The sequence below is a fragment of the Sander lucioperca genome, chromosome 13 (assembly GCF_008315115.2).
Source record: "Sander lucioperca isolate FBNREF2018 chromosome 13, SLUC_FBN_1.2, whole genome shotgun sequence".
NCBI lineage: Eukaryota > Metazoa > Chordata > Actinopteri > Perciformes > Percidae > Sander > Sander lucioperca.
In genome coordinates this window covers 32,479,532-32,505,462 of record NC_050185.1, presented here as the reverse complement: position 1 = coordinate 32,505,462, position 25,931 = coordinate 32,479,532, and the positions used below count along the sequence as shown (strand labels likewise).

At 40.2% G+C, this 25,931-nt stretch overlaps 1 protein-coding gene across 1 annotated transcript; it reads left to right on the top strand.

The window, feature by feature from the left end:
- The first annotated feature begins 71 nt into the window (after positions 1-71).
- vps37d (VPS37D subunit of ESCRT-I) lies at positions 72-25,931 on the top strand. The gene is made up of 4 exons (XM_031308226.2): positions 72-345; positions 5,961-6,132; positions 16,607-16,689; positions 23,577-25,931. The coding sequence occupies exons 1-4, from the start codon at positions 223-225 to the stop codon at positions 24,108-24,110; spliced, it is 912 nt and encodes a 303-aa protein (XP_031164086.1). The 5' UTR covers positions 72-222; the 3' UTR covers positions 24,111-25,931.

Sequence of the window (25,931 nt, the reverse complement as noted above, 5' to 3'; positions counted from 1 at the left end):
TCAAGGTCTGGCAATGCGAGACTTTTCAGAGCATTGAGGCGGGACATTTATTTTATTTTGAAGGTGTTGACAGGAAGTGCAACGGTTGACGATTAGTAGGGTTGTGTATTGACCCTGCTGCATGCGGGCTGATCGCATCGCATTCCACTGTGAGCGAGATGTAACCGCTGTGCGGACTTTCTGTTTCGTAAACCGTCTTCAGCCGCATTTTAAAGGAATAAAATGTCCAACTTGAAGGAGGCAAACACTTGCCCTGACGGCTACAGAGCTTTAAGCATAAGTGAGCTTAGGGAGCTTTTACAAAACGACGACAAAATGGACCAAATCCTTCGACTCAATGAAAAGGTAAGGTATCCTCTGTTGCCCCAAAGAACCAAAGTGCCTTAAGGAATTTGAGCTTTTTCAACCCTTTGTTAAATATCTCCCTTTAACGGTAATGATGCGGTTTCAGGCATTTTCTGCACCGTTTTTTCTTCGCTGAAAATGAACGTTTATGTCATTTGATGTGCGGTGTGTAACGCAAATCCGCTATACATGGCTCATCGATTGTCTGCGTGGCGAGTGGTCGGATTTCCAATTCGTTTCCATGAACCAGCCTCCTAATATTTGCGGTAAGTTAGTTAACGTTATTGAAGCGAATATAAAACTAAGAGGGTTTTTTGTGCGGTCTGTACAAGTGATTGTTTTAATTTGCGAGCGTTCTTATCGTGCAGGAAGCATCATATCGAGGTGTTGAAGACCCCATACGCGCCGTTATGTGGCTTGAGTCCTTACGCCGAACTCCCTTTTTAAAAATCTGGCAATTAAGTGTTTCATCCCTTAGAGGACTTACACATAAGGTAGAATATGACTTGAGAAAGTATTAGAGTTCTTACTGCATAGGCCTACTGTACAATTCGGCATTACTTCAGCATACATAGCAAGACTTATTTGAACACAATTCCAACTTTTACAACTGGTCGTCCTCAGTCCTCTTCCCTCAAAAGATACGTCGGCGAGCAGTTCGTTCTAAATTAAAATGTACTTTTACTGCAGCAAGTTGGGTCTTGGTGTATTGGATTAATGCCAAATTGAGCATTGATCTCTTTACAATCAAAAAACATCTTAAAACGTATTCTTTCATGGGTGTAGCTTTAACATGGTAAATTAAAAATGCCAGATTTTTTTAATGGAATTCCACATGCCTACTCCCCATGTCAGAGAGGCACGTTTCGAGGCTACATGACCACACACACACACACACACACACACACACACACACACACACACACACACACACAAAGTGTACCAGTGGTTCCCAAACTCTTTAATGGTCCCCATTTTGCTTAGGTTTGCCTCGAAGGGGGTGCTCAAACAGAAAAGAGTCAGGATTCAGTAGGCTATAGAATTGCATGGCTTTCACAGCTATGGGTGGACTGATAACAACAGTGTGTCTAGTGAAATATTACGTGTGTGTGTGTGTGTGTGTGTGTTATTGTCATACATGTTCTCACTGTTATTGTACCAACATCCAAGGAGTTAATTAACTAGGAGATTCAATAATTGATATGTCTGGATCCCCCACTTTGAGAACCAAATTTGCATTGCTGTCTTCAACTACAGTCTTCTGCTTTGATATGGCCAAACCTGAATGTCATGTGATTTTGCTGAGAAAACAAAGAAAGTCATTACTTATTTGCATGGTCCGTGGCGCCTAAGATGTGACATTTGAAACCTAGCTCTGTGAATGAATTGGGATGATGGAGCCACAGTGGTTGGATCTCACCAAGAGGTCATACAATACTCCCCCCCTGGGAGCAGAGCAGTTTGACTCAGAGCCACGATACAGAGAGCTTGGGGGTGTTTTAGCAACTATTCATTCAGGCTCCCATTTGTCTGTCATTAACTAATAATACAGAGCTTGAGTTGTGCAGAGGACATTTGTCCTGTAAGTAGCCTGTCTCCCAGTAATATACTAGGCCTGTGTGTTATCCTCAGTGGTGAAGGAAGTAGGATCTTTTACTTAAAAAAAAGTAGCGGAAATGGAGTACAGAATTACTCTTGTTACAAGTAAAAGCCCTGCATTCAATATGTTACTTAAAAGTACAAAACTATTAGCATCAAAATATACTTTAAGTTCCAAAAGTACTCAATATGCAGAATGGGCCATTTCTGAATAATATATATGATATTATTACTATAGATTGTAATTATTCATGCAGTAATGTTTAGAGGTGCAACGATGAATCGATAAATCGATTAGTTGTCAACTATTAAATTAATCGCCAACTATTTTGATAATCGATTAATCGTTTGAGTCATTTTTTTATAAAAAAATAAGATTTCTCTGATCCAGCTTGTTAAATGTGAATATCTTCTAGTTTCTTCTCTCCTCTGTGACAGTAAACTGAATATCTTTGAGTTTTGGACAAAAACAAGACATTTGAGGACGTCCTCTTAGGCTTTGGGAAATACTGATCCACATTGTTCACCATGTTTTGACATTTTTATAGATCAAACAACTAATCGATTAATCGAGAAAATAATCGACAGATTAATCGACTATGAAAATAATTGTTAGTTGCAGCCCTAGTAATGTTTTCATTACTTTAATGTTGCAGCTGGTAAAGGTGGCACAGAGTAAATGTACTTAGTTATTTTCCACGTGGTTATCATGGCCAACTGGCTGCACATGTCTCATCTCCATATGAGCTCTTGGAAGCAGGGTGCTTCATTAATCTCATGTTAATGATGAATGTTATGTAAACCACTGAGTTCAATCATTCATGATGATTCATCATTATGAATGCTACAGCCTTACTGGAGGAGCATTCCTTATGTTCTCATAGCTTGCACACGCAATAAGCTGCAGTACATGTACATATTTCCAGTGCAACAAGAATCGCACTAACAAACTAAGGTATAAAAAGTCATATCAAAAGGGTACATAAAACATGTAATCATTTTGGACCTCAATGCGTCTGTAGCACTGAGTATCAAAAGCACAATAAGCTAGTATTGAATGTCTGGTCAGATTTATAGTTTTGTTTACTTATTCTTTACTCTATCAGATAGTTCCATATTAAAACCACAATTTGTATGGCTGTTTGTGTTTAGATATAATTTAAAGAAATAGAGCGTTACTGTAGTTGCGAAGATCAATTCCACTCTCCTATCTATTAAATATAACCAGCAGGGTGTTAGCTTTGTTTGGAAACGGGGAAATGGCTAGCCTGGCTCTGTCCAAAGATAACAAAACTAGCGACCTCAAAAAACATTTTTACCTGCGATGACAAGCTGTAAACACAACACTGACAATATAATCTCCTTATAACTTTTGACATATGGTGAACTTTTCAGCAGTCGGTTTCCTATTTACACATCCAGCAGACACACAGCAACATTAGCATTTATCTGGACTTGTGTCCAATGTTAAGTCCAATATTCAATATCTTTTATCTCCGTTTTGTTGTCCACCAACTCCTGAGAAATATAGAAATATAGACTCCTTAGCTGCTTAATGCTCCACTATGTTCATTAGCTAGTGTCTGTTCTTTATTGACATGCGACTAATCGCGATTAACTATAGAAATTCAACGATTAATCGCGATTAAGAAAATGTAATTGTTTGACAGCCCTACTTTTTTTCAAAATTTTCGACATGCTATACTATGGCTTTTTTCGACATAATATACTATGACTTTTTTCGAGCAGGTAGTGCAGAGCGGGTTAATCAGAATTGTCAGACACTTTTCACATTGCACATAGTCGTTTAATCAGTTGTTTTTATAAAAATATTGATTATAGCTGCTTTAAGCCTTCAACTCATCCAAAATGGTGCAAAGAGAGAGTTATCAAGCTGGCCCTTCATTTCTCTCAGTTGAGTACAGGCCTGGTGTTACATCAAGAATTCTCTTTCATGGAAAAGACTTTTGCCACCCCCTGTCAGTGTCTTTGCAGACCGTCAATTTCGGCTTGATACGTCAATTGATGGCTTTGGACTGCAGAAGCCTAATTAAGCTTAAGCCCTATTTAAGATAAAAGAGAAACACCTATTTACTGCATTTCATGTGGTCACACATGTTGAACCACAGAAAACAACAGTGCTGCTGCTCCTCTTCGTCGTCGTCTCCGGTGCAGAACTCCCGACACTCAAGTGCTCCCCGAGTGTCATTTGTCAAGGATGGTAAACACTGTCAGCTCGGCTTTACAGCCCGTGCATCAAAACACAAAACGCTCCCTGAAGACTGCAGCAGTTGTTTGATAAATGGGGCGGACTAGCCAAAGCAGGAAATGGAGCGTCCGTTTAAACTCCTGTTTAAGAAAAACGGGACAAATGATTGGACCGTAGGTCTGAAACGAGCTGTGTTATCTTATTCTTGCAGGGACATTTTTCAGAATGGACATTGGATCTGTAGTATCTCTTTCTGCACTCAGACAGACCTTCTTTTGACTACAGGGCACATTCTGCAAATTCCTCTGAACTTAGGACTCGTGCATCCTTTTGATGACCCGTAAAATGTGAGACAGATGCACCGTACAATTCTGGACTCAATGAAATGGCCTTCAGGCTCTAAGTGACTGACTCTTGAAAGAAAGCAATTGAGCAAGAAAAGTATCCGGCTGGGCAGAATCACAGGAATGCTTTGACTTGATGGGTTAGTCAAAGACGATTCAGATTTTTGCCGTGTGAAGCTCACAAAGTGGCTTTATGTCAGTGTTTGAGACACCGTGATACAGCGATGTAGTGACTGTATTGTTAGGCAAGACAGGGAGTGGCGTTCATTTTAATTATTTATAGCTTTTTTTATGGTCTAGTGACAGTGACCCCTCCCCCTCAAGTATACCCAGACCACCATCTCTCAATCCTCAACAGCAAAAATCCATCCCAATGACTCAAGGATTGTTTGCCTTGGTTTTGAAATTTGTAGCTTTCAAAACTCACTTACCAATCCATAAAAGAACATCAGTCTCAAGTTAAACAGCACAAAAGCTGAAAGGGCTTTTTTATTACAATATGCTTTGATTTTAACTAAAAAGGTCTATTTGTACGACATAAATAATAGTAACAGTTTTCAAAAGTGACCTACTTTAAAGTCATACAATGTCATGCAGCAGTTGATTGGAGAACAGGTGTCTGTTTTTAATGATTGATGTCTCATCTTTGTCTGTCACTAACAGGTGACTATAGTAATACAAGGGTGTCCCCCCTCCTTATAGTATTGTAGTCTGTCAGTTGGATGGGGAGATTGTGACAGTGACTTGCCCAGTTGTCATAGTTTCTATTTCCTCCATCATTTTGTCTGTTATGGCTCTGTTAAAGTTAAAGTCTAGTTTACCCATTGATGGTGGTTTAAGGAAGCAAGTCTGTGACTGAAAGGATACCAGTGTAATTCCCAGGGCTGGCTTTGGGGTGATGTGCACCAAGAATGGGACTGATTGACCCTATTCCCTCTTTCAGCAGGTGCACTTCACCAAGTAGTCTGCCTACAAGAGTTATTCAAACAGTTAATTGTGTCAGGCAGCTCCTAGCTTTTAAATACACAAAAAAACTAATTTCCTCTGGGGTGATTCAGGGTGTATGAGTTCATGCAGCTGTAGTGGGTCTAACTCTGTATGTTGTATAGAAAACAAGAACCAGTGGGACTGTCTTTCAGCAATTTATTGCAAGTCACCAAAATAACTTTTCTTTAATTGTAGAGAAATAAAACATTTATAGGGTCTTTTCTGCATAAATGCCCTCTGCGCCTCTTTAACGCTACGAAAAGGGTGAATGGGTCTACAAAATGTCAGGGAAAAGTGTGCATCGCAATTTCCCAGAGCTCAAGATCAAAATCTTCAGATGTCTTGTTTGTCCGATCAACAGTCCAAACCCAAAGATATTCCATTTACAATTATATGAAATGGAGAAAAGCAACAAATACACACTACTACACAGTCGTATCGCATGCATGATAGAATAATCTGTTGACTTTGTACAGTTTCAGGAGCTTCAAGTGGACAGGGAGATGCTGCAGACGACCAATCGAAGCTTAGCTGAAGAGAGCCTCGCCAGACAACCCCGACTTTATAACGGCAAACTCCAACTGGCGGAAAAATACCGGGAACTGTCCAACCTGGCAACCACATGCTGGGAAAAACAGAGTCAGCGTGGTGAGTTTGACCCACCACTGAAGACACAAAGAGGAGGAGGGTTGCTGGGGGGGGGGGGGGGGGGATGTTTCTGGTTTTATATAGGATGCCAGTGGACGATCACTGTCGAGACATAAATTAAGAGGAGTGTGGTTGTGATGACAAGGTCACTGGTTCGGATTCCAGGACTGGATAGGTAAATATGGCCTTGCTAAGTGAAAGTGTAGCGCTGAAAAGCTGCTTTCTAAAAGCCATTTTTCTGGACTCTTTTTCTCTATGACCTTAAACAGTTGACTATTGTTGTAGTTCTTATTTACTTAAATGACCACAGAGCTCTCATAAGGTTTTCTCTAGACTTCAGTGAAAACAAACCAAAAGAAGAATTCACATAAGACTGAAGAAAAGGGTGCATCCTAACCACTTAAGGTTAAAACTAATTATACATGCTATCCCACAGTGGCTCCACATTGTCTTACCTTGTAATTGCAATTAGACACACAGACTTTACTGCACGTTTTGAGACATAGAAAGCACAATTCAATCACTTTTGACTCACTGTGACACTCGCTGGTGCAGCGAATAAGGGACATTTCACATCGGAGTACAGAAAGGCTTTAGAGCGTCAGTGAGACGAGCCTTCCACTGCTCAACGAAAAAGCCTCAGCATGACTGGAGTTTTGGTCATGGGAACGAAATGGAGCATATCAAATGCCAGCAGGAAGCTTGCAGCAGTTGTCAAGGAATTTGTGGGGTGAAAGGGGCCTTGTCTTTGTTTAGGCAAGTCATGCTTTTGACGGGGCAGCTATAAGGCAGCACCAGAGGATGTTTTCCTAATCCTCTGCCTTAAATTTTAAGCCTCATGGGCAAGCTTTAGCAATTCCTCACAGTGTACAGAGCCAAGCCAAGAGCAGGTGATAAAATAAATCCTGCTGCATTAATTTTCAGAGGTAATTTCAACTGCTACTTATTTATGACTGTTGAGTGTAAGCTTTTATGGAGCAGGCCCAGTTCTTGGTTTACTGTAATGAAAAGATTTTGTGCTACAGCCTCAGCTGCCGGCCAGTGATGGAAGTTGGGTGGAATGTTAAACTTCCTGTCAATGTGTGCGTGCATTACACAGATGCTGTCCCACCTCCCAAGCAAAGCAGGATGGGTGGGATCCTTTCTTCCTCTGCAAAACATCTGATTCTCATTTTTTGCAACAAGGGCGGAGAAGAAGAGAAAGCTGAATGGGCAGGGAATAGGCGAGAAATTGCAGCAGAGACAAACTGGAGTGGATCAAGGCAGACAGCTGTATTGTTTAATACATCCTGCTGTTTGGTGGATGGGAATCTGTGACCAGAGAAAGCTGGAAGAGTGTGATATGGTTTTGGTCCCCAGGTGGAGTCGAGACCTTGAGTGTTTCATAATGTCTACTCTAGTTTCTCACAACTATTATTGGCATCTATGTCCCTCTGCTTTTTTCTGCTGCTAGCCTAGTTGCTAATCACCAGCACTGGCTTTCAAACCTTTGAGATAAAAGATAAAGATCAGACACACATGGCCCTGTTCTTTTAAAGCAACCCTGTCTCTTACATTTCATCATTACATTTACATGCTCCTGAAAGAAATTTAATTGCTGCCAAGAATATACCAGTTTTTGAGTTCAAGGGAGATGGTCAGGGCACATGGTGGGCGTACAGAGCGCAGGACTTTTAGGTTTAGGCAACAAAAAGTACTTGGTTTTGGTTAAATGTTGATAAAGTTAGTATAGTAAACACTTCTTATCTTGTGCTTTAAGTAACTGTTGACATTTTCAATATCAAACTAAGACCATGATATTTTCCTAAACCTTATCTTGCCTAAACCAGTGTTTCACCTAGGTTGGGGGGTTTCCGTTCTCAGTTTAACACATATTTATTAGTTGTCTTCCGAAATCAACATTGAACCACTCTTTACATCTGCATGAATTGGATCCACCACCGCAGCATGTCATTACGTTAGCTTGTCGTTCACTACCAAGCTTGTTTGTAACCGTTTTTTTTTTTTTTACTTTTGCAGTTTAGATAACACACTCGGCTGTCCTGCTGTTACAGACGTGAAGTAACTACGAGACAGTTGCCTCGTTCATGGACTCACAGCAGTGCGCTGCTACAGAATTAATATAGGGGAATCACAAATGGATATTTGGCATTATTTTTGGCATTAAAAAAAAGGCCTTGGTGGGGTTTCCCGTTGGCCTGCCCTAAAGCTGCTTACACACCAACCAGACGGCAAACCGTCAGCAGAAAAGGCAGTTGGTCTGATCAGTCTCCCCGAAAAAAATGCCTCAGAACACACTGAAGAGACGAGACGTAATACGTCTCCATAACAGCAGGGGGCGCTAATCTGTATTGTCGCCCAAAAATGAAAACCGGCAGCTGATTGGACGAACCCGTCACATGGGTCTTGTTTCTCCGGAAATTCAAAGACAGACTGTCATGGTGGCTTGTTCAGAATACGATCTTATATTGTACTAAAATAGTTCACCGAAACGTGTTTCTGAAAACATTTTAAGCTGCTGAATCTGTCTTCATTTCAAATCGACAAAGGTCAGTTTAAAAGATTTTCGTCAGATTTTGAGAGACTCTAGTCACGCTCATTCCGCTCCCCGTTTCCGGGTTAACACTCTACCAATCAGATGGGTCATTTGGGTCAGACTGCCGGCAGTGCCTGCCCCGCCAATTATACATGTCAAATCGGCCAAAATGAAGGACGACGCCCCCTCGGATGGACGACGACACAGAACACACCGAACAGACTCGTGTCACTGACCTCGCCAGACTGTCCGACGGCCGATTATCGGCTCTGTGTGTCCGGGCCTTGAGAGAAAAGAAGAGAAAAAGACATGTCAGTGAATTTTTTGCAGATGTTGTGACTTCTTTAAGAAGTAACTTGAAAAAAAATCACTCAGAGACACTAACTGATAAAAAGCAATATTAGGTCATGTGTTGGGCCTACTTTTTTATATTAATGGATAATAGGTCGAATGTTGACAGCATCAGATCACTTTGAGATATTTTCGGCGCAGCCGCGGTGCTATTTAAAACATCAACACATAGTGTCAGATATGGTGTCACTAAGTATGAATCAAAAAGTAAGAGCTTCTAGGTTTTGCACTTATACAGTTAGAAATGCTTGTTAAAACAGTTGACCGTACCAATATTTCAGCTGAGAGCAGCTTCAGTCGAGTTCTTTTATTTATTTTTTTACACTCCAAAACCAAAAAAATGTAGCTTTGTTCATGACCTAGCACATCCTAAATTGAAATGGCTGATAGCAGATGGATGGTGTTTATCTCTGTTGCGTAGTTCTTCCCTGTTGCGACTAAGAACCATTTAACTATGCGAACCATGCCACTAAGACAGCTTTGTAGCAACTTTAACACCATTTGTAAGCCATGTCACAACAGCCTCCTGTTTGGCTGCTGGCATCAGTTAAGTCAATCCATTGTAGGAAGACTGTGGCGGATCATTTGATGCCATTAATATGAATGGTTTCAGCTGTTTGACTTCTTCAGTCTACTGACAAACGGCTAGACTGCACCTTTCCGTTCTTCCAAATCTTTTATCTCCTGTAATCCATGTGCCAATCCTTGTTTTACATCAGAAGACCACGGAAGTGCAGAAATTACATTTGTTTTGTGACCAAAAAATGTATAAACTATAATATCAAATTGAACTTTTACCCACCGACCACCACACAGTAAATCCTCCACACACCCACTAGTACACACAGAACAAGTACAGGTCAGCCTCTGAACATCCTACTGCAGGACTGTACTCGCTTTGTCTTATTTTCTTACTTGGATTTGTGATGTTGGGTGTGGTCATCAAAATGGGATTTTGGGTTTGTTTGTTGCCATCATAGCAGAACTAAGTGAATGTGAACTGTGAGACATGGCTTTTATACTGACTTCCTGCGGGAACCCCGCTGACTGTTTTGTAGCTGGAGAGCAAAGTGCAAATGGTGTCTCGTAACCAAGCTTTTTGTTTGGGACTTTCCATATTCAGATTTGAATAAAAGCATTATTCAAGTCACTTGTGGGTTTAAATGATGTAAAAGATCTGAATGTTTCTTTGTGTCTCTCAACTTGTTGCAGACATTTTAGATTTATGAGGTGTTTTGCTGCCAGGTCAGATTCTCTTTAGCTGGGGGGTGTTACTCAACAGTCAGTAGCAGTTAGGTAAAGCTGTCAGACAAAGCACAGGGGTGAAGTAGAGACACTTTCGGCTTGGTTGTGCGTTTCAACATAATTGGCTGTTTGTGTTTGGTGGGAAGTCGTCAAGGGTTCTCCCTGTTGTTTCCACTAGGGTTAAATGATTTGAGGAAAATATCTAATATCTGTGATTTAATTTTTTTTTTTAAATCAATTTATTCCATCTATTTGTGGTCAACATAGTTTTAACAAAATACGTAGCATCTTTTGTCTTGATTCTACATTATTTGAATCAGGTAAAATAATGCAGTTGCTTGTTGTTGAGATCCTCCCTTGGTTTCTCAGAAGAGAAGTCAACCTCTAAATAGTAAAATAAAATTTACCAATTATCTCACGTTTATATATATATATATATATATATATATATATATATATATATATATATATATATATATATATATATATATATATATATATATATAAAGCGTGTTGCAAATGTTTCTCTCAGTAGAGTGTGGCAGCATTCAGCTCAGATTCATGAATTAACTTGAAAATAGCAAAGTGTTACACTTCGCACGAAGCTGTGAAGCTGTTATCACACTTGTGTAGGATGTTACACAAAGCCTCTCAGGTTGCCGTGCTTTGACGCTGTGTTAGTAGAGGACAAACATGAGCCTGGAGTGCTGCAGGGGTATAATTCACTGCTGACTCGCTGGCTAATTTTCAAGCCTGGGATACATCCATGCCCTGCAATGCCCCATCTGTAATAACCTGACCTATTTGTGTATAATCAGCAGCAGAACGCTTGCCCGGCGTGTTAAACTGCATTTCTTCACTTGATTTCTCTTAACCATTCATTACAGTAGAGTCCCCATGTTTGTGTTGTTTCCAGCTGGCGCTTCATCAGTTAGTTGCATTGATATCTATCAGCCTTTGACCAGAGACAATGTTAGCGGCAGCCAGGTCAGGCATGAAACGTGGAAATCTGTTGTGCTTAAGGGCAAGATGGACGCTGTAAGAAAAGCAATTGTGCACTGATATTTTACTGACATTTCCGTTCAGTACAGTAAATCAGTCCAACCGTTATTTGCATTTACCAACCTTACATACATTGTTACAGAAGCTTTTTAAAGAATTGTCTCCATGATAAATGAGCAGCTCCACTTTCTTTGATGTGATTGATTTGCACACTGCACAAAAAAACATCATTTACTAAATGAGCTGCATAATGGATTAATGCCTAAAATGTAAATAAACTATTTAAGTGAAACACTCGTCAACCAGTAGATGTGTTTAATTAGGCATTAAAAAAATAACGTTTAATGTGATTCAAAGCAGGAATGTCTGCAGAACAGATACATGTTAATAAGACTGCAGCCTTTTTTGATTTTTGAAGTGCAGCGTCGCAGTGTAGTACCATTACACACAACCATCCACTGTGTTTACCTTCATTAAAATTACTTGCAAATGACACCAAGCTGCTACATAATAACCACACACAGTACACATCTACACACACACACACACACACACACACACACACACCAGACTGGTTATAACTCAGTATCCTGCCTGTTTATGCGGAAGATATTAGATTAGCAGAGTACGTAACAGGCTGTGTTTTATTCTTGAAATGCATTGTGCAAATGCTGTTGTACCACATCAGTTACAATATGATGTAACAATTTACAATGTGAAAGACAGTATAATTATAATATTATCTTTATTTGCCAAGTACATTTACACATACGAGGAATGTATTAATTAAGCATTTTCTTTTGGAATGCTGAAAAACTGAAAAATGCCAATCGGCATTTCCCAGAGCCCAAGCTGATGCCTTAAATAACTTGTTTTATTGAACCAAAATCCAAAGATTATTAATTTATATTGGTATAAAACTGAGAGACACAGCAAAACTTCACATTTGCTGTGCAAACAGTTTTATATTTATACAATTATTTTCTAGATTCACTGATAAATCATTTAGATCTAACATGTCCAAAAATAGCTCCCATGGCTTCTTCAAATGTCTTGTTTTGTCCGATCAGCAGCCCAACACCTAAATATATTCATAAACAATCACAGGAGATTAAGAATACCAGTTAATATCGACGTTTGAAAAGTTTTTGCTTAAATAAATAACATCAACTAATTAACAAACTGCTAATTTAATTTCTGTTCATCAACCATTCATTTTAGCACTAAGTTTGCACTTACAATGTGAGGCAGTTTGTCATTTAAAAAAATTCTGTTTAAAATACACTTATTTTATCAACCACATGATAGTTTGGGTTATATTTGTCCAGGTACAATGGAGATGATTTGGTTTCATTTTAGGTCCTCACAGCACAGCAAAGGGTGATTAACTAATTCAACAGCAACATCTCTTTTCAGGAACAGTGTCGATGTTCTAAAATTTGCTGACACTGTGTTCTGAGGATTATCAGCAATTATAAGGACTATTTCTTCAGTAGAAAGTACTTCCAACCCAAACCATTTACAGGCAGAAATCTCAAACCTGGACATATTAAACCAAAAGTATCTGCCTGGATCGATGCTACAAGAGGGTCAAGTAGGAAAATATGTTTTCCGTAGTTTGAAGATTTGTGAACTGACCCTTTTAACAGTGGGGTCAAAGGGAGGTGATGCCAGCTGGTCCATCTGTCTGACCAACCGCTGTTCATCCCTCTGTTTGGCGCCGTCTGTGAGTATAATTCAGAATGGTTTTGGTTTTATCTAGTTTCTCCATTAAGTCAGAAATTATCCCTGACAGGCACTCTGGTCCTTGGCAAGGTATCTTCATTTTTGCTTGAATTAGCTGCAGATATCATTGACACTTTACACTTTTAGCCTTGTCTCACTTAGCTTGTTTTATGCAACCAACAGTCGAAAACCCAAAGATATTTTATATCTTTATATAGAGGAGACATTGCTATTAAATCGATTCTTTTAATGTTTAAATATTTTATTTATCTTCACACTTTTTTATAAATGTTTATTCAAGTATACTTTATTGCTTGCTGAAAGCTTAAACGTTTCAAAGCTCTATCAGATGCTGAGCCACGCCCAAGATGGAGAGGGCAGGGGTGATTTTTTTTTAAAATTTATTACTCACCCGTTTAAATGACATTCAGGTTTTAAATTCTGCATAATAAAAGGCGTTCCGCTTTCCCCCTGGCGATTGGATGGTCTATCTGCGATCTTGAGTAACCACGATTGGACGCATGAAAATAGAAGCAATTACCCAACCCTGATGCACATCAACCTGTGTTGTATCACATACTCATACGACCGGATGTTGTCAGATGACTTGAACATTGTAAACATATGAATATACATTGTTTATTTGATCAATTTAATCGACTTATCGTTTCAGCTCCAATCAAGTTATCTTAAATGTCTGGTGTGAAGCATTTACCCAAAGCCAGTTGCTTAGTCAATAAGGGCCTTTTAGGGAAACGTTATACAGATAAACTTTGGTTATAGCCTTCACAGTGCTCAATCCAGCAGTGTGACTGTCTCGACTCTTCATCATCTCATATCTGCTCCCAGACGAAGCGTGTTACTCTATCACCGACACCATTGTAAGTGCAGCACTATACGCTGTGCGCTGCACTGGCCTCTAGGTCAACTCCACACCCCCTTCACTCTCCACCTCCTCAGATGTAGGTCACATACAGCTGCTGTGGGTGTATTTGTTTGCTTGGCTGTCACCTTTCATTACACCCCCATCTCCCCACATCTGCTGTGTGGGGTCATAAACAGGGCCATTCATTAATGTATTCTTGCTTTTTACTACTCGATGTTCACACATTGACGGCCAGAACGCTGAAATGTAACGTGGAGCGATGGATTATTAATGCTGGGGTGACATCGAAGGGAATTTATCACCTTTTAAAGATCTTTGTGAATGATTTGGCTGCCAAACTGCATTACTTCAGTGACAAGCGGGGAACATTTCAAGTGAAACTAAAATTACAACTGCCTTCACACAATGCCTATTTTCTCTCTTTCTGTAGAGATTTGCCTCAGGGGCTTAGAGTTATTAGGTCATTACTATGACCTTTATTTGCCCCTCAGACTCCACTGAACCCAGTCTGACGTGTGGGGGTTAGCAGGGATGTCACAGCATATCTTGGAGGTACAAGACACACTTGGCAGTCAGCTGGGTCAAGCGTGTTTAAAATGATGACCGGCCACAATCTCCAGGAGGTGAACACATGCTGAGTATTTGCTGTGCTTATACATATTTATCAAGCAGGCTGTGGCCATTTCTGCCTGTATGTGTTGGTCGTCACTTAGACGTGGCACTAGTGGAAGTGTAGTTTTGTGTTTGTTTTTTCATGATAAAATAAGCAAATTTCAAGCTGGGCTACAAGTTGAGCCCCGTTAAGACATTACGTGAGATGAGATCAGATAAGCCATTATTGATCCCCAGAGGGGAAATTTGGTTGTTGCAGCACCACAAGGACATAAATTACATAAAGTAAAAGAGAAAGTAAAAAATAAACAATAAGATGTATATCAAACTTAAATAAGAATAGAAGTGGAATTAGAAACTATACAATTTTAAAGATGAGCAAATTTGTTTACATTTTGGCAAATTGGCACCATTAAAAGTATGCCAAATTAGATATTAGCAGTTCCTGTCTGCATTTTATCCATTAAGACAACTATCACTAGATTATTTTGATACTAAAATTATGATTGTCAGGCAAGTTCTTAGGTTTTAACAAGGGTCTTTTTTCAGTGAATTCTGTGGACATTTTAGGTAATGATATCCTCGGGAAGTTAAAGTCACACAGAATCTAAAGATATGTGTATCATGTCTGTTTGGTTAGATTTGACTGAGTTATGACTTAGAAGAGGAATGCACATTTGTTTTTTAAAGACATTTTTTTGGGGGGCATTTCTGCCTTTAATGGACAGGACAGCCGAGACATGAAAGGGGAGAGAGAGGGGAGAGACATGCAGGAAACCGTCACAGGTCGGACTCGAACCACGGACCTTCTGCGCCGAGGAATAAACCTCTACACACGTGCGCCCGCTCCACCAACCCGGCCACAGGAACGCAAATTGTGGCAATCGGGCACTAATGGATTTAAAGTACCTTAACAGCCTTTATGAACTGTGGGTAACAGCCTTTGCTGCAACTCCAACTGTTGACCATGTTGATGTCAACTCTCCCTCACAATTTGAAAACCTTTGCTTTATTATCTTTATTAGCAGTGAAGAGATGACAGGAAATGAGATTCTGCATTCAGAGATGGAAAACAACATAACCAAATGTTGTGGTTTATGGTTTGCACCTTAACCCCACGGCCACCAGGGCAGCACAATCAAATTTTAATTTAACTTTAGTCATGTTCGTAGGAAATATCCTTAAATAAGTAAAATTTAATATATTTCAAGGCTCTGGGGATTTGCTTAATTTTTTTGTTTTTACAACGTGGGTCACATTTTGTAGTTTTGGCCACCATTCCTATCAGTAATAACAACATTGTACTGGCCATTTTAACTGCTGGAATCTGGGAACATGGTGACAGTGCTGAGGACGATCAGACAGGTTTTATTTTCACTCACAGGTTAGACAAACTTATATGAAGGGAAAACTAAGGTGAACAGTACAGTTGTTTCTTGCAAGCATCCATTACTGAACAGTTTGCTGACCTAATGCACATCACAATGACAAAACAATATATTGTCAGTCATAGTGTCATTGCTTGTTCGTTCTTGACATAATGTTGATATGTGCTGGTTTGAATGTTCTATGGCAGATTATATTTAAGGTGGTTTTTTGAGCTGCTTGCCTCGATCTTTTTGTTAAGGCTCCTTTCATTCCTTTGTTGTTGTATTGACATGAACATAAATAATTCAAACATGGTGTTTGTTTGTGTGAACATGAACACTGAGCTCTCAGGCATTCTTGTTAAGGTACGATGTTAAAGAGAGCTTGGATAAATGATTGCAAGTTTTATAGATTTAAAAGAAGAGGAAAACATCTAAATGTTGTATTTGAGAAAGTAATGAGTAGATGGCAAAACTGAGACTCCAAAATGGGTTTCTGTCTCGTGGTCGAACCAAACTAAAACCAGCTTCCCAAAATAGCTCAAAATGTAATATTTACAGGCCAATAGCCGTCCACCCCATCACCACCATCTCCTCGTCAGCACATACCCTCAAGGCTCTTTTGTGATTTGGAAAATAATTTTCTCTGCTGCGGTTTCTTGGTCACTGGATTTTTCTTCCAACTCCAGTGACGTAATACCTCATCTTCCTCTCTACACGTGCATCAGTGATGTGTCTTTGTCTTTGCAGAGGCTCGTGTCCAGAAGCACAGCCTGCAGACGGCGCAGAACCTCCTGCAGGAAGAGGTGGCACATGCTGAGGAGCAGTCAGAGGTAAAGCAAACAAACAAAAAGCTCCTAAAATTGATCTCTTTTTCTCTGTTCTTGGTGAGAATCAAACAGTATTTCATCACTTTGGCAGAACAGTGGATGATTCTTGAACAGCCTGCAGTCTAGCTGACAGCCCACTCACTGTGCAATCTGATCTCTAAAGACATGAGGCATATACATTCAGGGAGCAGTACAACATCTGAGAGCAACTAAACCCACTCCCACCATGGCAGTCTCTGCAGAAACCCCTGCACATACTGTTCAATGCTGTATTCAGATTTTACAGTTTTAAGGATTTATATATATACTGTATATCTTTCTATTCTATTTAATCTTGGGAATGAAGCAGCATTATTTCAGCAAGTGCCCCTGTAAAGAAAGGGCTAAAGGAGCATTTTTGATGTTTCTCCAAAGATCTTTTATTGCATACAGTTACATAAAAAAAAACAATGATAGATTTATTTTAAATGGACTGCAAAATGGATGTTTTTTGTGCTTCCAGTTAGACTTCCAAGATCAAATCATGTGTTGGCTTATGCATATACTATCTTGTTGGAATAAAAACAATTATATTTGGACAGTCTGCATGATTGATCTCTGTCCTGATTATGCATCACATACAAAAAGCTCGAGCTGCAGGATTAAAATAATTAATAACAATCGCTTCTGCTCAAATGATGCATTAACAAGTGGTCCTGTTTAAATCTTGCATGTTCTTTTGGCATCAATCAGGACAGCGAGGAAGAGTTATTCACAGATGAAACCCACACTGCTGCTCCAGGCTTGAATTGATTCGCTCAGCACACCTCCCCCACCTCGCACGGCTGCAATCAATACCTCCATGACTCAGTCATTAGAAAGGCTGTCCCACTGATTGATTAAGCAACACCCAGAACATGCCAAACCGCCTCGCTCAGCCTCAGTACATTTGTATATGACACGGACGTATCAGTAAATGTTTGGTACAGGTCTATTATTTTATACCTTCGATTATCTCGATAAATACACTCGTAGCAGTTTAAAATATATGTGCATCTAACCCTAGCTCTGTGTTTTAGTAGACCTGAATCAATACATAGATGTGTCTTTGTCTCTTCTGTGACTATCTCTTCTGATCTAAGTTGTTTGAGATTCAGCCCTCGGAGGGTCGGTCCTTCAGTGAAAAACCATCTTGATTTTCGTGACAAGAAATGCAGCGGTTTCCAAAACCTCTTTCAGAATTCGGAAGTAGGAATGCACCGAATCCAGGATTCGGGTTTGGATTCGGCCGAATATTGGGCTTTTTGACTGGGTTCGGTTTCTGCCGAAACCTTAGAATTTTTTTCTAACGAACCCTACGCTTGCACTGCGCGTGCTACGCTGGTCGACGTAATGGCGCCGGCGTTGATTACGGGAAGGTGTTTACGTAGGTGGACCGTTTATTGCAGTAGGCTGTGAGAAAGTGAAAATGGAACTCGCTAGCAGAAAAAGCGCTGCCCAGCAGCACCCCCAGCCAAAAGAAGGCGACCCAAGTCGAGCCACACGCCCAACCCGCAATGCTGACCTGTCCTGCGGTGGCAAGGACCCCAAACAACACACAACATCGCCGCTGTTCAAACATTTGCGTATGAAACATCTGAAAGAATATTAGCCGCACATGAAGGAATCTACAGACAGCAGCCTAAACGCAGCAACCCCAGGTACGGCAAAGGAAGGACAGTCACAGCTAAAAACGTGTGTTAACCAGACAGTGCCTCTCATGGGCTGTCAGCCTTTCTACTGCTCGTTAGCTTTCTAATTTCACCCACCCAACATACCTTCATCATAGACTGGTTAGCAAAAATTTGCCAAACAAAATTGTCACTCATCTGGCGATAGCGATGTGCTTTCCTACGATGTGAAAAGAACGTGTGAATTCAACATTAAGTTGTTACATTTAAATATTTTAGTATTTAAATGTAGTTTAGACGTTGTTTACCTCATTAATGTGTGTGTTAATGGACTGAGGATGGGAGTAGGATTCGGTATTCTGTTAACCAGTGGATTTGGTGCATCCCTATTCGGAAGTAATCACAACCGTGCCACTGTGAACGTGAAATTCGGGAAAAGCATGTTTTCCCTTGGCCTCAGTGTCAGACAAAAATCCCTGCCTTTAAAGGCTCTGGCCAACCGTTTATTCTTCTGTTGCCTAAAGTCAAACAAGCTTCCTTATTAGGAAGATTCCTCGTCAGGTACCAACATGAAAACTGATGGAGGAAACAAAACTTCTTGTTGTCCTCTGTGCTCGTATAAGTCACTCCTAAGAGGGCTGCAGTGGTTTAAATCACACCTCAGCATTTAAAGTAAGGTTGTTTTGCCTTTATTTTCACAGATATGTGAGGGCACACAGAGCGATTTGGGTTTTAACTCGAGTTCACAGCTTCATTTTATCTGATGGTTATGTGTTAAAGCTGTCAGATTGCTGCCAAGAGGGGACTGATGTTCTTAGGGACTGCACTGCTGCCATAGTGATGTTTTGTTGTTGTTTTTGTCATGCACACACAGGTACAAAAAAAACCTTAAAAAAAAAACTGGTTAAAGGTGCGGTAAGCAATGCTGCGCCGAGATTGTTTATTTGAACCCAGCTGCCAAACAACAACAGCCCCCCCCCCCCCTTCAGAATCTCAGCACCCCCAGATTCATGGACGTGCATTGCCATAGCGACCACTTCTGTAAGTGTCTCTGCTGACTAAAAGATATATGGCAAAGTTGATATTAGCTCACATTAGGTTGTGGATTAGCAAACTGTTGCTACTGCTGTAAAGCCAACAAGTTGGGAGCAGCCATCACAAACAATAGCAAACAGACGAGGTTATGGTTACGGTCATACAAGTTCTTTTTTAATTTGTATTTTATAGTCCTTTTCCTTTTTTTAATGTATTTCTGCCAACTCTTCTTGTTGATAACCCCATTGCCGCTGCTTCCCTCTCCCCCCCCCACCCCCATCACTTGCTTGCACGCATCAGCTGGAATAGTGTTTTGTGGCTCGTGCGCACCTTTCTGTGTGTTTTGCATTTACACAGCCAGGGCTGTGTAGGACCAATTTCTTTTTTCAGTGCACACAGAAAATAGAGAGCTAGGTGATCATGAGGAGATATTCCATGAATTTGACAAAAAGTGTATTGGATTAGCATGATATTCATATAATATACTATACCTTTGTGGCTTAAAGGTGCTCTAAGCGATGTCACACGTTTTTTAGGCTACATTTTTTGTCACATACAGCAAACATCTCCTCACTATCCGCTAGCTGCCTGTCCCCTGAACACACTGTAAAAAAAACACGGTCTCTGTAGATAGCCCAGGCTCCACAAACGGCAACAAAAGCAAACCGCCAACCTGCACCACCAAACATAACAAACAGTGTTCCAGCCAATAACCGACAAGAAGGAGTTGGTTGAGCCATCACCGCAGCAGCGTTAGCGCGTAGGCTACTTCCACAATGCGCGTTAATTTCAAGAAGCACAGAAGGGAGGGGGAGGGGATAGGATGAGGAGGAGGGAGGGGAGAGCTAGCCTCCGTTTTGTTTGACAATACTTCGAACGTCAACAAGAAGTAACGTCACCCAACATCACTTAGAGCACCTTTTTAATAATGAAGTATTCTCCAGCAGAAATCTTGATACATCCACCATGTTTCTTTTAATTCCCTAATCTGATAAAGGAAATCAAGTTTTTAGTTTTTATTATGTGTCAAAGATCAAGTTACTGAGAATACAGAGATTGTAAACAGTGAGAAACTGTGTGGAGAAGCTGAAATATAATTAAATAGTAATTAGCTGTTGATAAGGATATATTTTGTTGGCATGAACTAATGAAAGATTCTCTGCAATAACTAATTCAAATGGCCAAGTTTAAGGGCATTTTTTATTTATGAATCAAAACAAAATATAAAAAATCAGAGACAAACAACTTGGACGACTGATCAATGTGGTATTTGTTCATCTGTATACTTGTATCTAGGGTCGCATTAGATTAATTGATAAATCAATCTTCAGGATAATTTGTGGATGAATCGTTTTGTCAGTAAAATACATCTGAATATTGTGGAAAAACCTCAAAATATTCAGCTTACTGTCATAGAAGACAAACAAAAGCACCAAAAACTCAGATTTGAGAAGCTGACATCAGAGAATATTACTCAAACGATTAATAATTGATCAATTCATTTTCTGACTAATTTTTTAATAATCGATTACATTAAAAATAAATGAGCTTTGCCTGTAACAGATGTTCACTGCGACCTAAGGTTGTTTAACGGCGTCCACACCAGATGGAGAAACTCCCCCTTCACAGTGGGGGATGACACAGTGGGAGGAGATGTAATAAACCACAAACTCCACCAATCACACGACAGGGTTGGCCAGTGGCAAGTGACTGTTAATGGAAGGACATTGAACAACGTGAGAATTAACATTTATGGCGCTTACCCACTGCAAGTACTAGCTCAGCTCGCTGTGCCCCGTCCTCCATTTTCCATTGCAGATTTAGTACCGGCTCATGCCTGAGCCTTGAGCGTGGCCACAGCCAGAAGACAAATTTTGTTTCAAATGAAGCTGGAGACAGCAAAAAAAAAAAAAAAAAAACGCTGGCTAAACAATTTAAAAATGGCTGGTTTGTTCAGGACACCCCCGTCTGTCGCTAGCAATGATGACGCAGTGATTAGTGGCGATTCTCTCCGACCAATCAGTAGTCTGCAGGTTTTCACGTCACCTTTTGGTATCGCCTCAGCTCGCTTGGAACCTCGACGGAGGTGATACTAAAAAAGTACCTGTTGGCAGGTACCAGGTACTTTTTTTTCGTAATGGAAAACCAAAAGAGTAGAGTAGAGTAGAGGCGAGCAGGTACCACGTAATAAAAATATTGATGTTCTATATTTTTTGCATTGTCAACAAATCTTTCCTTAATTGTTTGTATAGCCAAAGCCCGATATAACTTATGTCAAGGAGCTCCATTGTTCAAAAACTTAAAACCCATCAATGAGCCACAGTGTTGCACTAGTGACATGTCCTTCATTACATTAGTTTACTTTGATTTCATCTCACATACACCATCCTGCTGCCGTAAATGTTTATTAATATGCAGCTAAAAATAGTACCCAAAAAATGCAGTATTTACTACTGTTTGATTTGCTTAAAACGACAGTGGCCGGCAGTTTTAGCAAATACTGTGCCTTTTTTAAAAGAGTTTTTTTTTTTTTATGTCGTCAGTAGACTGAATGGGCTTCAGACAGGGTAGGGACGTCGGATAGTATAAAGAGACAGACTAACACATTGTTGGTTTTTGTCTTTTCATGAGGTTTAATAAGAGAAACGATTTTTTTCAAGCAAAAATGCCAAAAAATTGATGATTCCAGCTCCTCAAATGCAGGTTTTTCGGCTTTTCTGCGTGATAAACTGAAAATGTGACATTGTGATGGGCATTTTCCCTGACAATTTGTGGACCAAATATTTGATTTAATTGAGAACATTTTCACCAGATTAGTTGTAAGTTGCAGCCCTAGATCAAACTATATATATTTGAGCAAAAAGGCAGGACACATTGCTGGTTCCAGCTTCTTAAATTTGAGTATTTGCTGCTTTTGGCCTTTTTGACAATATTCTGACATTTTATTGACCAAACAATCTCTAATAAAAATAATCATTTGTTGCACCTCCTAGATCTAACTATATCAGATGAACAAAATACCATGTTAATCAGTTTTCTAAGTTGTCATTTTGTTTTTATTCATAAACCTGGTCATAGTTTGGTCCCAAAGTAGCATTTTTATTTAGTTATTGCATAAATATGTTTTTAAATTAAAAAGAAATGTAATTTATGTCAAAAAAATGTCTGCTTACCAATTATTTGTTTATAATTCACCTTCTCCACACAGTTTCTCATTCTCGAACTCTTTATTCACAGTAACTCGATCTTTGACTCATAATAGAAACTAGAAACAACCTGGTTTCTTTACCAGATTAAAGCACACTCAGATGAATATACAGTGTTTCCTCAGAGTATAAATGTATGGTTTTTACAGTAAGCTGGAAACCGATACATTTAGACTTCTAGAGCTTTGTGTCAGTTTCACTTTTAGTCTGACTTTGCATGAAATTATCAGAAATACAGCTGAGCGTTTCCTTTCATCGCACCACTCTGATCTCACATATATGATACCTTACCTGAACAAAATCTTTGTCATGCAAATTTGTTTTTGTAAAACCCTGTTTGAGACCTGTTTATGTTGTTTATACATGACAATGAAATTAGGTTCCACTAGCCGAAATGTTTGTCTAATCCCTTACCTCTATTGTGGATCCCTCCATTTACATGATCAGGCTACTTTAGAAAGCCAACAGTATCTTTACTCCCTCACTGCACGTAAACTCACATAAAGCACTATATTTTGGCTACAAGCGTCCCACTCTTTCTGAGAATGTAATTAAATGACGAAAATGTGAATAAACCCGCTTCTTTTTAGTCCCAGGCCTGTAAAACTAAATCACAATTGGCTTTTAAACAATCATTGTGGTTTATGCAGTGATTACTTCACAAATATAACTTCTGTCCTCAATGTTCCGCTCAACCAGACAAAGCTTCTCACATCCTGGGAACACATACAGAGACAGATCACACGACTTTCAAGCGTTGCCAAAAGTAACAGTTGCAGCACATGGACACATGGACCTTTTGTTAGCTGAGTCAAATGTACTCACAGTGAAATTGTGTAGCGGCCAAACTATGCCAAAGTTCATGGGGAAACATCCCCGAGCTAATTAAATCCTCTTTATACTTAGAGGAGTTTGTTTGAACGCTTCCCCGCGGTCGGACCTCCCTTTGTGTGTTGTCCTGTCCGCTGATGTCGGTTTATTTATCTACCCTGCTTCACAGGAGCTGCTGGAGAAATTCATGGAGGGAAACGTAATCCTGGATGAGTTCCTGGACTCCTTCCAAAGCTCCAGGAAAACATATCATATCCGCCGGGCTCAAGCGGAGAAGATGCAGGAGGTCGCGCAGGCCAAGCGGCAGTCGAGTAAAACCAAGAGAGCGGAGGAGAGCAAAGAGGTTAAGAAGGACTCGGAGCAGCCTCAGGAGCCTCAGCGGCCCAACGGCTTCGTAGCACAGGGACCCCTTAGAGTGTTCCAGGTACGCTACGGCCTCACGCCAGCCATCCTCCTCCCTCATTACCCCGTTTCTCCACCTGCCTCAGCTCCAAGCTATCAAAGTAGCATCCCCCCATCTGAACCCCAACTGGGACAGACCCACATCCTCAGCCCCAGCACTCCTCTTCCAGTACACGGTCAGCCAGTTGGCCTCAGAGTCATCGGACAGTTACCAGGTGGCTGGCCGGCAAACGGGCGGCCGGTGAGAGTGCAGCAGCTTTACAGACCGAACCCTCAACAGCCCGAACCGCCATACCGATAAGTTTCAGGAGGGAGGAGGAAGATGAAAAGCCGGTTTGAGAGGTCTTCCAAGACATGGAACCAAACAGTGGCTGTCACAATCATGTAAGCAAAGACTGATCCAGAGACAGGCAGCACTGCAGACGTCCATTTCTGTTCTCCATCCATGACACACACATGTAACCAGAGCAGTCAGGTAGGCGACAGGTGACTAGGACCAGGAGGGAGGACTAGGGATGGGCTCCGATAGCCAGATCTGTTAAGCTCCGACGTTAAAGAATCTCTTATGAAACCTTTTATCTCTCATTTAGTTTTTCATTTACAATGGAAAACATTGAGACAAACCGGCGCCTTCACCAGTGGAACACATTTACACAGAGTGGAAGCAGAGATGTTCGGCTTAATCAGGGTCAGCAGTTGCTTCCCTTCTGTCAAGTTATTCAGTCTCAAACCACCAGTCTGAAATTAATTATGACACAGATTTGAGAAAGAAAAAAAAAAAAAAACATTAACGTACCGCTTCTGTCCGACCTCCACAGTCCGGATGTGTAAAGGTTGTGAACATAAACTAGGCTGCCATTAAATATTGTAGTGTTTCTGCCTCCTCCGCCAACAAAAGGTGATTACATATCTTATTTAAACCTTTAATTACTTGCAAATGTTTACAGCTAAACCTGAGATGCGATAAGGGATTTAAAAGGATTCAGACTCGATAAAATGCTATCGACCCCATCCCTAGAGATTTTTGATTTTATTATTATTATTATTATTATTTTATACTGTACACATAGGGATGTGAAGCACAGGGTTGTGAAGCACATCTTCAACGCTGAAAAGAAAAAAGGAATCTCATTGTTCATTCATACAACTTTAGGACAGAGAGAGGCTTTGAGAAGAGTCATCAACGTGAATGATGGCATCAATAAAGTGGTGTTTAATATAAACTCTCATTGTTTTTCATCTTATCAAATAATAACATTCATACTTGGAAACATTCCCAAGATCATGAATGCTCATATATTAGATTGCTGCAGAGTTAAAACAAAAACAGAGCAGGTGTATTGTGGTATTTATTAATAATTCCCAGACTATGACACGTCAATATTATTTGCAGTGCCATGTGTGTTGGCATCACAGATGATTCCCCAAAGCCGTCTGCCTTCTTGTGTGATTTCATGAGCAGTGTTGGAGCTCACACGATTTATTTATTCATGTAAATCCTATTTTAAATGGCTGACTTCAAAGCTTCTTGTTTACCGTGCTAAATGAAGAGCTGCTTCTCTCTTTCAAGGCAGCCAGTGTTTTTATTCCCCCCCCCCACCCTGAACTGAGATGCAGAGTGAGGGGAATTTAATCTCTATGAGAATTTCGGCACTCTGCAAGCACACAGTGGAGGATAAGGAGGTTTAGGAGGTTTCCTTATCATTTTGCTCTCCTATTTTCTCATTATTCATCCTTCAGCATTTAAAGAGAAAAGCTTTCAATTGTAGTTATTTGATGGTTCTGCTCTTAAACAAACCTTTTTCTCATTTATAACTCATAAGTGCATGATTACTACAGCTTGACAAAGTACATGAAAATGCCTTTCGCAGGCCAGTGCCCAGTCGCAGTACCTTATACGTATCTTTTAAGATTTACATTGTAATGAGAGTTGTTCTTAATAGGAACAATTATTAAATAAGCAAGAGTTGTAAATGCATTTCAAGGCTTTGATGATACATTTTTTACAACTTGGGTCATATTTGTAGAGTTTTGGCCATCATTCATATCTAATAAATCTCTGAAAACTGTTTGCTGAGATCTGTGAATGAAGCTACACAGCTAAAAAGAAGTGGAAGTGCCA

Excerpts from the sequence above, each read along its gene's own strand:
- vps37d (XM_031308226.2), top strand. The coding sequence starts at position 223 with ATGTCCAACTTGAAGGAGGCAAACACTTGCCCTGACGGCTACAGAGCT. Across the intron at positions 346-5,960 it reads TCCTTCGACTCAATGAAAAG|TTTCAGGAGCTTCAAGTGGA; the intron begins GTAAGGTATCCT and ends GACTTTGTACAG. Across the intron at positions 16,690-23,576 it reads ATGCTGAGGAGCAGTCAGAG|GAGCTGCTGGAGAAATTCAT; the intron begins GTAAAGCAAACA and ends CCTGCTTCACAG.